The 18226-nt window shown below is 45.3% G+C and overlaps 1 protein-coding gene across 1 annotated transcript in view; it reads left to right on the top strand.

Moving 5' to 3' along the window:
* Window positions 1–18226, top strand: part of DEPTOR (DEP domain containing MTOR interacting protein) — a 195453-nt gene that overhangs the window by 642 nt on the left and 176585 nt on the right. The window contains exon 2 of the mRNA XM_082258014.1: window positions 14619–14706. Within this exon, the coding sequence (XP_082114140.1) occupies window positions 14621–14706 (86 nt within the window). The 5' untranslated portion in view covers window positions 14619–14620. The remainder of the gene's footprint in view (window positions 1–14618; window positions 14707–18226) is intronic.

The raw sequence follows: 18226 nt of genomic DNA, 5'->3' as shown, positions 1-18226 counted from the left end.
ATTTCTCGTGGGTTGAAATTATTGGCCCACCTTGAACGCAGCTGCATAGATCTGAGCCAAGCCCAAGGCTCCATTCACACCTCTGCGTTTTGGAGCTTGACGCTCCAAAATGTTGGGAGGAGAAAAAAAAAATCAATAATTCTCTATGGATTTGGTTCACATCTCCACTCCAAGTCGCCTGAAGCCAAACGCCTGAGACTGGCTTCACACTGGTGTGATCACAGGCATTGCATGCAATTCGCACCGCATTGCTGTGCAGATCACATGCGATGTCTGTGAGATGTGAATTCAGCCATACAGTTTGTATTTATTTATTTCAGGTACTTATATAGCGCTGTCAATTTACGCAGCGCTTTACATATATATTACACATTCACATCAGTCCCTGCCCTCAAGGAGCTTACAATCTAAGGTCCCTAACTCACATACATACACAGTAGGGCCAATTATTTTTATTTTTTTTATATAGGATCCAATTAACCTACCAGCATGTCTTTGGTGTGTGAGAGGAAACCGGAGTACACGGAGGAAACCCACGCAGGCACAAGGAGAACATGCAAACTCCAGGCAGGTAGTGTCATGGTTGGGATTCGAACCAGCGACCCTCTTGCTGCTAGGTGAAAGTGCTAACCACTAGTTTGTATGGCTGAATTCACATAGCATTCGGACCGAAATGTTGCAGGACTCCTCCTTTTTTGCTCCGCATTGGAATTGGATCGCATGGGTGTTCAAACCAATGTGATCCGATTTCTGTCCGATTTTTTTTTTTAATCGTGCACACTGCGATCTGCGAACCGATCTGGGGGTGTCATTAACTTTACATTGACACCCACAGCGGTTTGCAGAGAGCAGTGTGCCTGCAAGAGAGATGCGATGCAGGAACCCGCACTGGAATCGCACTGGTTCCCGCATCCCACAAGTGTGAACCGAAGCTGAAAAAAGTTCTGGAGCTTGTTTTGTATCTCGAATTGGGCAGATGTTTACGTTTTTATTGCCTTAAATGAAATTTATGGAAACACGAGATTTGTGCGTTTTCGTGTGCATTCACGTGTTTTGTCACGCGCTTTTGTGTGATTTTTTTTTTTCTGCTTAAATGGGGAGAAAACATAGTAATAAGAATATGAAGAAATATATAAATCATCATAAGTAAATAAAATTAATTTAATAATATGTAATAATAAATAATAACCCCCTAGCCTTAAGTGTCGGTTCACACTATGGCGATCCGACTTCGGGGGCGACCTGTGAAGTTGCGTGCACCGCGACTTTGGTGCGACTTGCACGGACTTCACATAATGGAAGTCAATGCAAGTCGCTCCGATGTCGCCCCGAAGCAGTACAGGAACTATTTTCTAAGTCGGAGCGACTTGAGTCGCTCCTATTAGAACGGTTCCCGTAGCACTGCATGGATGGCGACTTGTCAGGCTGACATGTCGTGGTAGTGTGAACCGGGACTAAAAAGATTAAATACATTAAAAATAATAAATAACAATAAACACCGAAACCCAAACAAAAAAAAATATTATTATTATTGTTGTTAAGGATGTTTATTTATTATTTAATTTATTATTAGTAGTAGTAGTTAACACCCTAAGCCCCCGTTCACACGCCTAACAGGTCGCCGTAGGTCGCCTGCCATACAGAAGCTATGGACCCGTTCTAATAGGAGCGACACAAGTCGCTCCGACTTAGAAAAAGGGTCCGGAGCTTCTTTGGGGTGACCCGGAGCGACCGTCATAGACTTCAATATTATGAAGTCCGTGCCGGCCGCTCCGAGGTCGCGGGGCGAGCAGCGCGCCGCGACCTGTGAGGTCGCCCGGCGAAGTAGCGTCGCCCCAGTGTGAACGGGGTCTAAGGCTCCATGTACACGGGACGTTGTTAAAAGTCCCTTTGAATGCTGGAATTTTTAGGACGTTTGAAACATCCGTTAGGTCGCGTTTGTACCCGCGTTTAGCGGGCGTTTGCGTTTAGAACCGTTCCTAGAGGTCAAAAAAATTATTCCCCTTTAAAATGGAAAAACACGAACGCTAAACGCGGGTCATCGCGTTCGGTCGCGTTTGGACGCGTTCAGACGCGTTTTTTGCGTTTGAAACGCCGGGAAACACACGTTCGAACGCAAATAATTGCGTTCTAAAAAAAGTCCCTGAACGCAACTGCCTGCAAACGACTGTAAACGACCATGTGTACATGGACAGATAAGATAAAATGTAGATGGGTTCAGGGGCTTCTGAAAAAAACGCCCAACTGCTCCTAAACGGCCATTTCCAGCGTCCCGTGTACATGGAGCCTTACCCTAACAAAAACATAATAATAATAATAAAAAACCCTGAGAGCCCATTCAGACTAGCGCGACACGACTGCACGACTTGGGGAGGCGACTTGTCAGTCCCGTGCACCACGACTTCGGAGCAACTTGCAGGGACTTCACATAATGGAAGTCTATGCAAGTCGCTCCGAGGTCGCCCCAAAGTAGTACAGGACCCTTTTTCTAAGTCGGAGCGACTTGTGTCGCTCCTATTAGAACGGGTCCTGTACTACTCAATGGACCGCGACCGAGCGCGACTTGTCAGGCTGACAAGTCGCGCTAGTCTGAATGGGCTCTGATCCTGGCCCTAACCCCCACCCCTAATCCTAACCTAACTCTAACCCCCTTACCCTAACTAAAAAAAAAATAATAAAAATAAAAGCTGATGGAAAAGCTAAAAAAAAAAAAAAAAAAAACAACCTAGCAACATATGATGCAACAGAAGATAGTTTTCTCTATTGACTAATAAAAAAACGCCAAAGCTCAAAATCAAAGATCAAATCGCACATAAACGCACAAAAAAACACCGTAAAAATGCTTAAAGATGCTACACTCAGCTGTGAATGCAGCCGGAGTGCCGGTTCACATATATGCGATGCAGGAACCCTGCGAATCCACTGTGGGTTCTCACGTCGCGTTCAAATCGCAGGTTCACACTGCCATATGCGAATCGCTGGGAGTGTCAATACAAAGTTACCGACATCCCCAGATCAGTTTGCATATTGCAGTGCGAACTGACAGTTTGAACATGAATCCGATCGCATTGGTGTGAACCTCCTGGCGATCCGATTCTGCTGCGGACCCAAAAAAAGAGTCCTGTGCGAGTTGTGTCCAAATCCGATGCAAATTCACCCATGCAATCTGTATGGCTGAATTTGCATTGCACAGACATCGCATGCGATTTGCAGAGCAGTGCGCTCCGAATCACATGCGATGTCTGTCATCGCTATAGTGTGAACCGGGACTAAAACTCACCATACACTACTGGATTTTGAAACGAACGTTCATACGAACATTCTCAGGACATTCCAAAGCTTGATGAAATGTCTTTCTAAATTTGGTTTGCTCTTTAACATTCGATTTAGGAACAAATAGACTTTTCAAAACGAAAACCGCATACCCTGTTATAAATGTGTTATCCGAGAAACAGATTTCATCCTGCCCCTTCACATTTTCTCCCCACTTTGGTCAAAAACAAATGTTGATTTGACCCCAGTAATTACAAAATTGTACGATCGTTCAGAAAAAGGGAAATTTCGAACAGCTAACATAGACCAGTTCTGTAACCGGTGGCAACGGACAGCTCATCTTTCCACTGTAACACTGAAAGGTGATTGTTGATTGGTTGCTATGGGAGATTGTGATTCATATGTCACTGTTGTCATTTGTGACGCCGTTGCTTTGGCACGTGTTTTGTCGTTGCCGTCGACGTATCTTATAAGGAAATGTAAATAACGCATTTCATATGGCTGCATGTTAAAACTATGAGCGGAACTTATCAGAGCTGGAGCAGCCGTGCACGGCAACCAATCAGCTTCTGCCTTTCATTTTTGATGTTAGTTGCCACACACAGCTGCTCCAGCTTTGATAAGTTCCTCTCTATATATATATATATATATATAAGGCAGAGTGGAGAACAACCGCCGTAACCGTGACCACCAAATATCCAGCTTTCTATCGTAACCCTGGAAGATGATTGGTTGCTTTGGGATACTGCACCTTGCAAAGTGTCGTAGTAGGTAAGACTTAGGCTCGTTCACACCTGTGCGATTTTATTTTCATTTTTTTGTAGCTCTTAGTCTCCATTCACACTGGTGCGACTTGGTCAGCCTGACAAGTCAGGCACCGTTGCGGTCCAGTGACTGCTACAGAAACCATTCTAATAGGAGCGACACAAGTCGCTCCGACTTAGAAAAGGGGTCCTGTACTACTTCGGGGCGACCTCGGAGCGACTTGCATAGACAATCATTTTATGAAGTCTGTGCAAGTCGTGCCGAAGTTGCGGTGCATGCGACTTCACAGGTCGCCCCCGAAGTCGTGCCACATCGGTGTGAACCGGCACTAAAACGCTCAACAAGCCAAATCCCATTTATTTCAATGGCCTCTGTTCACATCTGAGCATTCTGCCACCTGAAGCAAAACGCCGAAAAAGTACATGAGCTTCTTTTTGGTAGGTTGCCAGCGATTTTAGGCTCCATAGACTTCAATATAAAACACCTGAAAATGCGTGATTTGAGCATTTTGTCACGCGTTTTCTGCTCAAACAGCAGCTATCCACCCCAATCCCCCCCCCCCCTTCTCTCCCTAGTGCTTGGCTAAAGAAAAATGCCTGAAGCTGTAAAATGCTTGTAAGGCCCCTTTCACACTTGTGCAACTTGTCCTGCGACTTGGGACTGCAAGGTCGCATGACAAGTCGTACCCCATGATTTCCAATGAGTGCCGTTCATATCTGTGCGACTTTAAAGTAGTCCCTGCACTACTTTGGTCCGACTGAGATGCGACTTGAGGTTCATAGACCCCAAGATTACACAGGCATTGCTTCAAGTCGCGTCATGGTTGCTGCTGAACTGGCCGAGATTCTAACCGTTAATAGGCAGGCTGAATGTGCCAAGTTGATCGATCAACCAACTTGGGTTCAATAAGCCTGCCGGATTCTCTTGCGATTATCGCAAACTCTCGCAAAGTCTTTTAGGTCATACAAGTGTGAAAGGGGCCTAATACACTTCCAAAAACTTTCAAAAACTCTCAAACAAAAACGCCTTAAAGTCACTCTGCTTAGGTAGGAGAGTGGAGCACTAAGGCTCCATTCACACCTTTGCATGCGCAATTGCGCATGCACATGGCAGGATTAATTTTAATAGGCGGGAGAAACTCGGGGAAAGAAGCCTCAACCCTTTTTTAAAATCGCAGTGCACTGAATCGCATCGCATGCCGCATCATGCAGTTTAGCGTGTGCGAAATTACGCCGCGGTTGACGTGCTAACATGCAGTGCGTTTCTCTGCAGATTGGGACCGCGCGCAATTTCCCCACCTGCTGAGATGTGAACGAGGCCAACTGCTCTTCCTAGCGTTTTCTTGTGCATCTTTTTGTGCGTGTTTTTGCGCTATACGCACAGGGCAGCCAATTAATTTCAGTGGGGTGCCCTAAGCGCAACAAACGCAGCTCGTGTAGCACGTTTTTAATTGCAAAGTGTTTTCCAGTGTTGTGCGTTTTGCCGCGCTTATCTGCTTGCTGCATTTGGGGTGACAATAACAATGAATGGCAGTGTGTGTTCACCAAATGCTAAGCTGTGAATGGAGACTAGGGCCGGTGTTCAGAATACCGGTACCTATCAGATTCTGCAACCGGATGTGACGGTCGGATGAGAAAGAGTTACTGCGCATGCGCCATGCCTTCCAACATGGCCGCTGTGCGTTCCAATCGGCTGTTCCAAATGTTACAGAACACGAAGCAGCGGCGGACATCTTCTTACAATTCTTCAATCTCACTTATTTTAGCAGTAAACTCTCCTTATATACTGATTTAAAGTATTACATTTCTATTATTATTGTAATATAGTAAATATAGCGAGAAACCTGCAGGCAGAAGGTGGCGACGGCCATCTTGGTACACCCCACACTGCTCAGCTGCAAACTGATTATATAGTGAAAAAGACTTTTCACTCGGTCGCAGTGAAATAGTCTATTTCAGTCTATAAGTTGAGTTTACTGCTAAAATCGGTGTGAAATTCAAGAGTTGCGTGGGTGTAACAAAGCCTGCCGCTGCACCGTGTTCTGTCACATTAGGAAACCTATTGGAATGCATAGCGGCCATAATGGAATGCATGGCGCGCGGCATTCGCAGTGAGTTTTTCTCGTCCGAACGTCACTTCTGGTTGCAGAATCTGATAGCGGTTTTCTGATAGAACACCGGCCATACATGGTTTGAATCTCGGCCGGTTCAGCAGCAACCGTCCGAGATTCTAACCATTAATGGGCAGGCTGACTGTGCCAAGTTGATCGATCAATCAACTTGGATTCAACAAGCCTGCCGGATTCTGTTGCGATTATCGCAAGTGGCTGCTATAGCTGCTAGCGGTAATCATTGTCTTCTCACAGCGCAGATGCCTTCCCCCGCCCTCCCGCCGGGAAAAGACCATTGCTGATTCCCCTGTCAGCACTGACTGTGTTGATGGAGAAACCGTGCAAATTTCTTTCCTGCAACCACAGAAATTTGCACAGTGTATGGCCGGCCTTAAAGCGGAGTTCCGGCCTATTTTGCAACTTTAGTGATTCCTGCAGTGCTCGCTATGTTGATCAACAAATGGGCATTTTCAATTTTTTCGGGGGTCCCTTACCTTATTTTTAGGGCATTTTTTATTGTACTTCCTCCTTCTCCCCCCTCTGTGGCCGCGGCCACCGACATCACTTCCGCCTTTGCATTGCATCCTGGGAGCTGTTTGTCATCACTCCCAGGAGGCTGGAATCAGGAAGAGCTCCCAGAACACTCCCTGGAATCAGGAAGAGCTCCCAGAACACTCCCTGGAATCAGGAAGAAGGACACAGCAGATTACACTGCGGCTTCAGATGCCCACATCCAAGATGGCCACGCCCAGACAGCGTTTTTAAAATGGAGATTTTTTACTAAAATCTAATACTAATACACACCTTGTAAGTATGAGAATAGCGGTTCTGTAAAGGGCGATGGATTAGTATTATAGGGGTATTATTTAGTTAAAAAAGGTATTTGAGGCCGGAACTCCGCTTTAAGCAAGCCAAGCATTATACAATGTTCTTTCTTTCATTCACAGGTTGAAAGAAAGAAAATTGCTAGATTCCCCCCTAAATACAGTCAGTGTAGATGGGGGAATCCCTCCCACTGCGCTTTTGTGTTCTGAAACCGGGAAGTTTCCCAGCTGTCAGAATACAATGATCACTGTTGGAGGCTATAGCCGCTGTTCTGTCAGAATAGTGCTACCCATCAGATTCTGCTACTGGAAGTGTAGGGACTAGAACAACTTACTGCGCATGCGCCATTCGTTCCAACATGGCCGCTATGCGTTCCAATAGGTTTCCTGATGTAGCACCCTCCTAGTTAGGTAGGTTCTAGGTAAAAGCATCTATTGCTCCTTCTGCTTATCAGGGGAGCCAGATCTATTAGGTTGCCTGTCACATGTTTCCAGGTGTGATGCACTGGGTCTGAGGGAGTGTCCCCACTGCATCCAATGATGGAGCTTGTTGAACAGTGGAAGAAACCTAGCCAGTGACACATCATGTTTTATGGCAGTCCCAGTGGGAGGGCATGTGGCAATGCATCCTGGGATTGACCATGGCGCTTTTCCACTGCATGGATCCGAACGGTTCGGCTCGCTTTTGTGCTTTTCCACTGCTGGTACCGCATGGTATAGTGTAGGAACGGTTCGGTACGGTTCGGTACGGTGGCGCTTTTCCACTGCATGGAACCGAACGGTACGGCTCTCAAAAACAGTACCTACTCGATAGTGGTTCCAAGATGTACCATACCCGGTACCATATCCCACAATCCTTTGCATGCAGTCACTACTAGCCACTGATTGGTCAGAGAATCCCACCCACCCCGTTGTTATCCCACCCACTTAACTTTAGTACTACTTTAGTGGAAAAGCAAACCATACCGTACCGTACCGAACCGTTCCAACACTATACCATGCGGTACCAGCAGTGGAAAAGCAAACCGGGCCGAGTATAGCCGAGCCGGGACTTGCAGTGGAAAAGTGCCAGAGTGCTTTGGATTACAAGCTTGTTTCCGTGAACAAATTATGCTCGCAATTCAAGGTTTTACTGTATATACACTGCCTGGCCAAAAAAAAAAAGTGACCACCAAAAAAAAAAGGTCACACTTTAATATTTGTCTGCTTTGATTACGGCACGCATTCGCGGTGGCATTATTTCGATAAGCTTCTGCAATGTCACAAGATTTATTTCCGTCCAGTGTTGCATTCATTTTTCACCAAGATCTTGTATTGATGATGGGAGAGTCGGAGCCCTGCGCAAAGCCTTCTCCAGCACATCCCAAAGATTCTCAATGGGGTTAAGTTCTGCACCCTGTGGTGGCCAATCCATGTGTGACAATGATGTCTCATGGTCCAGGAACCACTCTTTCACAATTTGAGTCCGATGAATCCTGGCATTGTCATCTTGGAATATGGCTGTGCCATCAGGGAAGAAAAAATCCATTGATGGGATAACCTGGTCATTCAGTATATTCAGGTGGTCAGCTGACCTCATTCTTTGGGCACATGCAGGAACTATCCAATAGGACGGGTGTCAAACTCAATTTCATCAGTATTATGGTCGCCCTCAGAGGGCCAGTTCTATCTATAGCCCACCACCATCAGAAGTCAAGAGCCCCCCCCCCCCCCCCGCAGTTTAATCTGCCTATATTTTGCCTTTCCTGATCCTCATTTCCCCCACATGTATATGCTAATGATATACAGTGCCTTGCGAAAGTATTCGGCCCCCTTGAACTTTGCGACCTTTTGCCACATTTCAGGCTTCAAACATAAAGATATAAAACTGTATTTTTTTGTGAAGAATCAACAACAAGTGGGACACAATCATGAAGTGGAACGAAATTTATTTGATATTTCAAACTTTGTTAACAATTAAAAAACTGAAAAATTGGGCATGCAAAATTATTCAGCCCCTTTACTTTCAGTGCAGCACACTCTCTCCAGAAGTTCAGTGAGGATCTCTGAATGATCCAATGTTGACCTAAATGACTGATGATGATAAATAGAATCCACCTGTGTGTAATCAAGTCTCCGTATAAATGCACCTGCACTGTGATAGTCTCAGAGGTCCGTTTAAAGCGCAGAGAGCATCATGAAGAACAAGGAACACACCAGGCAGGTCCGAGATACTGTTGTGGAGAAGTTGAAAGCCGGATTTGGATACAAAAAGATTTCCCAAGCTTTAAACATCCCAAGGAGCACTGTGCAAGCGATAATATTGAAATGGAAGGAGTATCAGACCACTGCAAATCTACGAAGACCTGGCCGTCCCTCTAAACTTTCAGCTCATACAAGGAGAAGACTGATCAGAGATGCAGCCAAGAGGCCCATGATCACTCTGGATGAACTGCAGAGATCTACAGCTGAGGTGGGAGACTCTGTCCATAGGACAACAATCAGTCGTATATTGCACAAATCTGGCCTTTATGGAAGAGTGGCAAGAAGAAAGCCATTTCTTAAAGACATCCATAAAAAGTGTAGTTTAAAGTTTGCACAGCAAACATGTGGAAGAAGGTGCTCTGGTCAGATGAAACCAAAATCAAACTTTTTGGCAACAATGCAAAACGTTATGTTTGGCGTAAAAGCAACACAGCTCATCACCCTGAACACACCATCCCCACTGTCAAACATGGTGGTGGCAGCATGGCTTTTCTTCAGCAGGGACAGGGAAGATGGTTAAAATTGATGGGAAGATGGATGGAGCCAAATACAGGACCATTCTGGAAGAAAACCTGATGGAGTCTGCAAAAGACCTGAGACTGGGACGGAGATTTGTCTTCCAACAAGACAATGATCCAAAACATAAAGCAAAATCTACAATGGAATGGTTCACAAATAAACATATCCAGGTGTTAGAATGGCCAAGTCAAAGTCCAGACCTGAATCCAATCGAGAATCTGTGGAAAGAACTGAAAACTGCTGTTCACAAACGCTCTCCATCCAACCTCACTGAGCTCGAGCTGTTTTGCAAGGAGGAATGGGCAAAACTTTCAGTCTCTCAATGTGCAAAACTGATAGAGACATACCCCAAGCGACTTACAGCTGTAATCGCAGCAAAAGGTGGCGCTACAAAGTATTAACTTAAGGGTCTGAATAATTTTGCACGCCCAATTTTTCAGTTTTTTATTTGTTAAAAGAGTTTGAAATATCCAATAAATTTCGTTCCACTTCATGATTGTGTCCCACTTGTTGATTCTTCACAAAACATTACAGTTTTATATCTTTGTTTGAAGCCTGAAATGTGGCAAAAGGTTGAAAAGTTCAAGGGGGCCGAATACTTTCGCAAGGCACAGTATTAGTAGAACTATAGACAAAAATTATTTTTTTATTTTTTCATTTTGGATAGAGTAAGGGGGGATATATTTTTTCAGCCTCTCTGTTTCATTGCGAAGATTTCCCATCACTTCCTCCCCTGTAGCCAAACAGGAAGTGGGAGGAAATCCCTGCAAATTAGGGAAATTTCTTGGGGACCCCCAGGTCACCAGAACTAGTGTCCCCCTTGGAATATTTGCCCTATACTACTTTTCTGGGGCAACCCAAAAATTGGGATTTTTCTTTTTACTTTTACTGATGATGGTAAAAAGGACAAATGGAGAGAGTGATTCTCTTTTAACCACTTAAGCCCCGGAAGATTTTACCCCCTTCCTGACCAGGCCATATTTTGCGATTCGGCACTGTGTGACTTTAACGGGTAATTGCACGGTCGTGCGACGCTGTATCCAAATGAAATTGACGTCCTTTTTTTCCCACAAACAGAGCTTTCTTTTGGTGGTATTTGATCACCTGTGCGATTTTTTTTTTTTTTTTTTTTTTAAATTTTTGTGCTATAAACAAAAAAAGAGCGACAATTTTGAAAAAAATAACAATATTTTTCAAATTTTTTTTTTTTTTATATGAAATTCTCAAAAAAAAAAGTAAAAATCAAATTTTTTTTAATATTTTAGGCCAATTTGTTTTCTGCTACATATTTTTGTTAAAAAAAATCGCAATAAGCGCATTTTGATTGGTTTGCGCAAAAGTTATTGCGTTTACTAACTATGGGAAAGATTTATGTCATTTTTATTGTGTTTTTTTTTTTTTTTTTAACTAGTAATGGCGGCGATCTGCAATTTTTTTTTTTTTTTTTCTTTTGCAGGACTGAGACATTGCGGCGGACAGATCAGACCCCTGACTGACATTTTTGACACTTTTGGGGGTACCAGTGACATTACTACAGTAATCAGTACTATAAATATGCACTGTTACTGCAAAAATGACACTGGCAGGGAAGGGGCTAACTTTATTGGTGACCAGTGGTTTAAATGTATCCCTAGGGGCGTGATTCTAACTGTGGGGGGCAGGGCTTGTGATGTAATCACAGAGACATATGATCCTACATAGCAGGATCGCATAGCCTCTGTGCTAACATCAGGGAGAATGACAGACGGCTGTGTTTACATCAGCCGTCCGTCCTTCTCCCTCTCCTGCGGGGGATCGCGAGTGGCCGGCGGACATCAGAGCCGCCGGTCACACGCGCGGGGATCTCAGTGAACGAGCGGGGGCGGGAGCAAGCCTCCGGCAGCGCGCGCTCGCCCCCTATAGGCTCCTGGGCGAGCGACATAGATCTACATCGGTTTGCCCAGGAGCAGCTGACTGCCGCAGTAAATAGTCGTGCGGCGGTTGGCAAGTGGTTAATTCACCTTTGAATGTGAAAGAGTCCTATTAGCTTCCTAAGGCCCTCCTTTGCTGAGGTAGCTGACTTGTATTATAGACTGCAGTGCTGAGTAACTTCAGGGCCCTTCCTGGCATCCCCTTCACCCCCTAATCTTCAGGGCTTTACAACTTGGCACCCCCTTTACCATAACTCTCCGGGTTAGCTGGCTCCTTGATCCTCTTGACCCCTCTGGAGTGGTCCCCTCTCTCAGGCAGACCCCTGGACAGATCCTTGAGTACTCATGACACTGTTTTTCCAGAAGTATTCTGCCCAGCAGCTCCACTTGGTCAGCACACTGGATCCTCTGCAGCACAGCTCAACCCCTGGTCCCTAGGCCGACCGCCTGGACCGCCTTCCTCACTTCAGCAGGAGGAGAGAGACAGCCGTCCACCTCCTCCTAGGACTTTGCTCCCGCTAAAAGACACCCTGTCACATGCCCCCTCCGGATTTATTCCCAATCCCAGGATGAATTACAGCAATGCCCACCCACTGGGACAGTCCTAAACACTGGTGTGCTATTGGCTAGGTTTCCTCCACTGTCCAACAAGGTCCCTCATTGGATACAGTGGGGAGACTCCCCAGACTCAACAGGTCACACCTGGAAACATGTGACAGGCTAACTAACAGATCCGACCCTCCTGATAAGCAGAACAGGGTCACATATATGCTTTTGCTTAGCACCTACCTAGGAGAGTGCTACACAAATATCAAAATGCCTTGATGGGTGGGTGTCAGTCTGAAGCAGTGAGTGTTCCTAAAGCGGAGTTCCAGCCTAAACACACACACTCACCTGTCCAACGGTCCAGTGATGCGGCCGCCCGAAACCTCGCTCGTCTCTCTCTCTGTCTGCGGCGCCGGCATCACTGGTGTGGGCACCCGGCTGTGACAGTTTTCGGCTTCACAGCCAGGTACGCACTGCGCATGCGCGGGTTGCGCTACGCGTCGTGATTAGCCAGCAATCTTCTGGGACCTCTGACATGTCCCAGAAGATTGCAGGGAGGGAGGGGGAGAGGAGAACTTCCGCTTAGGGTGCCGTGGCGCTCCGAGCGGAAGTGGGAGCGGGTACCTGTCAAAACTAGGTACCCGCTCCCCCCCAAAAAGAATGACATGCCAAATGTGGCATGTCAGGGGGTTAGAACTGCCTAAAGCGGAAGTTCCACTTTTGGGTGGAACTCCGCTTAAGCAGGCCGCATTTGCATGCAGATCGTCCTAGGTAACGTCCACATGTGGAGTCTCAGTTCTTGAAAGAACTTAAATCAAATCAATGAAAAGGATGGGCCAGTGATGGTTAGGCTGGGGAAGAAAGAGCTAGATGATGCTGGATGTCCTCCAACCAGAAAATGAGGCTGACTGTGTCTGACCTACTGTACTTTATAATGTGAGAAGCTCACAGTGTGCAGTGAAATCAGAGTAAGTCATTTCAGTACAGGAGGGGAATCTGTACAACTGGTCAAGACTGAAGGGAAGGCGGGAGTTCATTTTGCTGTAAAGTAACACAAGGGAGGATTTGATTGCTTTTAACCGCTTGCCGACCGCCGCACGACTATTTACTGCGGCGGTCAGCCCCTCACAGGCAAAGCGACGTAGGACTACGTCGCTAGCCTGTGAGGCTCTAGGGAGCGAGCGTGCGCCACCCGCTCGCTCACGGACACCCCCGCGCGTGTGCCCAGTGGACCCGATGTCCGCCGGTCACTTGTGATCGTCCGTTACAGCGGGAGAAAGGCAGGCGGCTAATGTAAACAAAGCCGCCTGTCATTCTTCCCTGTGTAAGAATGGAGATCAAACGTTTCTGCTATGTAGGACCGCTGATCTCTGTTCTTACACACACAGCCACAGCCAATCACAGTTAGAATCACGCCCCTAGGGACACACTTAACCCCTCCCTCTCAAAAAAAGTTAACTCCTTAACTGCCAGTGTAATTTGTACATTAACCGTGCATATGTATAGTACTGATTACTGTTGTAATGTCACTGGTAACCCCAAAAGTGTAAAAAATGTCAGTCAAGGGTCCGATCTGTCCGCCGCAATGTCGCAGTCCCGCAAAAAAAATCGCAGATCGCCGCCATTACTCTTTAAAAAAAAAAAAAACAACAAAAATGACAAAAATCTTTCCCTTAGTTAGTAAACGCAATAACTTTTGCGGAAACCAATCAAAATACGCTTTTTGCGATTTTATTTTTTTTTATTTTTTTTTTACCAAACATATGTAGCATAAAACAAATTGGCCTAAAATGTTAAAAAATTAGGATTTTTACATTTTTTTGGGGGGGAAATTCATATAAAAAAATGTGAAAAATGTTATTTTTGCAAAATTGTCGCTCTTTTTTTGTTTATAGCGCATGATCAAAAAATCGCACAGGTGATCAAATACCACCAAAAGAAAGCTCTGTTTGTGGGAAAAAAAAAGGACGTCAAATTTGTTTAGGTACAGCGTCGCACGACCGCGCAATTGTCCGTTAAAATCACGCAGTGCCGAATCGCAAAATAGGCCCTGATCAGGAAGGGGGTAAAATCTTCCGGGGCTTAAGTGGTTAAAAAAATGTTTTGCAGCTTGTGGTCATCGTAACTTAACTCCTTCTTTCTAGGTTGGCCTTCCTCTTAAATGTCCCTGTGCAGAGTCCTATGGCTCATGTGTTAGTGAATGAACAAAGATTGCCGTGTATGAGCTCTTTAGAGGGTTTAGTAGTCAATGAGTGACACAGAAAGCAGCAGTGTATGGGCTAAATGCAGCCATTGGGCTTTGTGGTAAGGCGTGCGCGTGTAGGGAAATGAGCCTTGAATGACTGGCTAGAGACGGGTTTGAAATGTCGGGTATTGCTGGCATCTCATCAATGGCTCTTTCAATTCCTGTTTGGTTTGTCCCAGCAGAGATGGATTCGGTCAGCCTTGCAGTCCTGAAGACAGCCACGGAGCGGGAGCAGGCGGGGGAAATAGTCATCATCGGAGACCAGCTAAGGTGGGAGCTGACAACATCAATTTACATGTTGACCTGATTTTGTGTTTTCATGCCCAGTTACGTTTTTGAAGTTGATTACAGTAAAGAAAATTCCTTGTCTGATAAAAAGGCCAACTCCATTTTTTTTTCCTTTCAAGTGTAGTCGTCTCATGCTTAGATAAATACACCAAATGTGGACAGGCCTTTACTGAGCCTAGGTGTTTCCAGTGAAAGATATTGCTAATACTACATCATACAAAGACATTTTAGACAACCTTGTGGAACAAATTTAGGGAAGGCCCTTCAGCATGATGGTGCCCCTGTGCTCAAAGCTAGCTCCATGAAGACATAGTTTGATGAGTTTGGGGTAGAGAAACTCAAGTATGCCCTTCCAAACATGGGCAACAGTTTTCTGTTTCAGCACGACTCTGCCCAATTCCATAAAGTCATGGCTTGCTGAGTTCTCTGTAGGGGAACGTTAGTGGCCTGTACAAAGCGCCAACCTCGACCCTACTAAACACATTTGGGATGAATTAGAAGGCCAAATGTGAGCCAGATCTTCTCTTCCAACATTGGTACGTGATGTTGGAAGTTTGCACCTATTTGAACTTCCAACCTTGGCCAACAGCTTTCTGTTCCACCACGACTGTGCCCCTGTGATCAAATCCAGCTCTGTAGAGAAATGGTATGATGAGTTAAGCCTCGTACACACGCAACGAATTTCCGCCGACCGGTCGTCCGTCTTTTGTCCAGAGTGCGTGTCCGTTGGTTGGAATGTGCTCTAGACTGCACACGAATTTTCCCGTAAGTCAGAATTCTACTTTAGAAGTGATGTGTTGGATTGCTTTCTATGTGTTCTTTCATCTCTGAGCATGCCTAGTCTTGCTCATAAGATTTTTCCCCGTCGAAATCTGTACTAATGAGACGAAAATCGGATGTGTGTTGACGGAGGACAAAAACTTTAATGCCTGCACATCAGGATTTTGTCAGCCGAAAAGTCGGAGTCGGCTGTCGAAAGCACCATACTAACAATCTGAAAATCGGCAGATCGGTCGCCGGACGAAATTTCCCTTCCGAATTTCTTATCGTATGTACGGGGCTTTACCTATGAAAGAACTCAAAAATGCACATCTAACCTTGGTCAACAGTCTCTGTTCCAGCATGACTGTGCACCTGTGCTTAAAGCCAGCTCCACAGAGACATGGTTTGATGAGTTACCTGTGGAAAAACCCAACTGTGCACTTCCAACCTTGGCCAACAGTTTATTTTCCAGGATGCCAATGTCCCTATGCCCAATCCAGCTACATATAGACCTGGTTTGATAAAGTAGCTGGGCAGGAACTTAAGTTTGCACTTCCATCCTTGGCCAACAGCCTCTGTTCCAACATGACTGTGCCCCTATGCTCAAAGCCAGCTTCATAGAACTATGGTTTGTTGGGTTTGAGGTGAAGGAACTCAAATGTGCACTTCCAACCTTGGCCAACAATTTTCTGTTCTAGCATGACTGTGCCCCTGTGCTCAAAGCCAGCTCCATAGAGACATGGTTTGATGGGTTCGGTGCGGAGAAGCTCAAGCATGCACTTCCAACATTGGCAAACAGTTTTCTGTTCCAGCTCGACTGTGCCCCTGTGCTCAAAATCAGCTCATTAGAGACATGTTTTGATAAGTTAGCTGTGGAGGAACTCAAAAATGCACTTCCAACGTTGGCCAACAGTCTCTGTTCCAGCATGAATGGGTCGTATGGTCAAAGCCAGCTCCACGAAGACAAGGTTTTAGGAGTTTGATTTAAAGGCACAGAGTGCCAACCTCAACCCTACCAAACATCTTTGAGTTGAATTAGAAGGCCAATGGTGAGCCAGATCTTCTCTTTCAACATCAGTACCTGATCTCACAAATGCTATTTTGGCTACATGAACACAAATTCCCATAGACACACACCAAAATGTTTTGGAAAGCCATCCAAGTGTCCAAGAGTGAAGTTTCAATTGGTTAACTCCATGATAATGTCCATTGTTTAGAGATGGATGTCCAACAAGTTCAGATAGATGTGATGGCCAAAGGGCTCGTGCGCACGGCTCCCTACCTCCTTTTGTTCTTGGTATTTAGGGCCAATAGCATAGATTTACATGTATGTATTCTGTAAATGTTAGCACAAATGTTAACATGCATACAGAGTTAAATGCGTTTCATGCACAGGACCTTGGATGCAGATTTTTATGTTCGTTTTTTTTTTTTTCTTTGCAGCGGAGAACAACTAGAAATTTAGAGATCAAGGATCTATGTGCAGTTGTGAGCATGGGCCCATAGCATAACATACATAAAAATGTAGTTGTAAATGTAGTGTAAAATCTGCAGTACAGATGGATTATAGGTCCATTTGGCACCCGTGTGCATGAGCTGATATGGTGTACATTGCAGGAATTGGGTTAACCGGTTGCCGCCCGCCGCAAGTACATATACTGCGGCGGTCAGCCCCGGCCAGGCAAAGTGACGTACCGGTACGTCACTAGCCTGTCACTTGCTTGTGAGCCAATAGCGGGCGAGCGCGCGCCCGCGGAGGCGCGAGCTAGCCCCGACTCGTTCCCTGGGAAGACCGTGCGTGTGACTGGTGGACTGGTCCGCCGTGAAGGGAGAAAGGCAGGCGGCTAATATAAACAAGCCGCCTGTCATTCTCCCCTGTGTATGAATAGTGATCATACGGTTCTACTATGTAGGACCGTTGATCACTGTTCCTACACCAGTAGGCATGTCCAATCACAGTTAGAAGCACGCCCCTAGGGACACACTTAACCCCTCCTTCCCCAATAAAGTTAACCCCTTCCCTGCCAGTGTCATTTTGCAGTAACAGTGCATATGTATAGCACTGATTACTGTAATAATGTCACTGGTAACCCCAAAAGTGTCAAAAATGTCAGTAAAGGGTCCGATCTGTCCGCCGCAATGTCGCGGTACCGCAAAAAAAATCGCAGATCGCCGCCATTACGCGTTAAAAAAAAAAAAAAAAAAAATGACAAAAATCATTCCCTTAGTTAGTAAACGCAAAACCAATCAAAATACGCTTTTTTTTTTTTTTTACCAAACATATGTAGCAGAAAACAAATTGGCCTAAAATGTTAAAAAAATTTTGATTTTTACATTTTTTTTTTTTGGGGAATTTCATATAAAAAAAATTGAAAACTATTGTTATTTTTGCAAAATTTACACTCTTTTTTTTTTTTTTTTTGTTTTATAGCGCAGAAAGTAAAAATCGCACAGGTGATCAAATACCACCAAAAGAAAGCTCTGTTTGTGGGGAAAAAAAGGGCTTCAAATTAATTTAGGTACAGCATCGCACGCTCGTGCAATTGTCCGTTAAAGTCACGCAGTGCCGAATCGCAAAATAGGCCCTGGTCAGGAAGGGGGTAAAATCTTCCGGGGCTTAAGTGGTTAAAGTGTATCTAAAGTCAAAATGTTCCTTTTGGTTTTTGATGAAATAGGGAACATTTATAACTCCCTGATGTCTATGCCACTCCTGAGGAGATTCACCCTTTCTATACTCTAG

Source organism: Pelophylax lessonae, assembly GCF_965119305.1.
Source record: "Pelophylax lessonae genome assembly, chromosome: 5".
Taxonomy (NCBI): Eukaryota; Metazoa; Chordata; class Amphibia; order Anura; family Ranidae; genus Pelophylax; species Pelophylax lessonae.
Note: the sequence above shows the minus strand (reverse complement) of the source record. Positions and strands in the feature narration are given on the sequence as shown.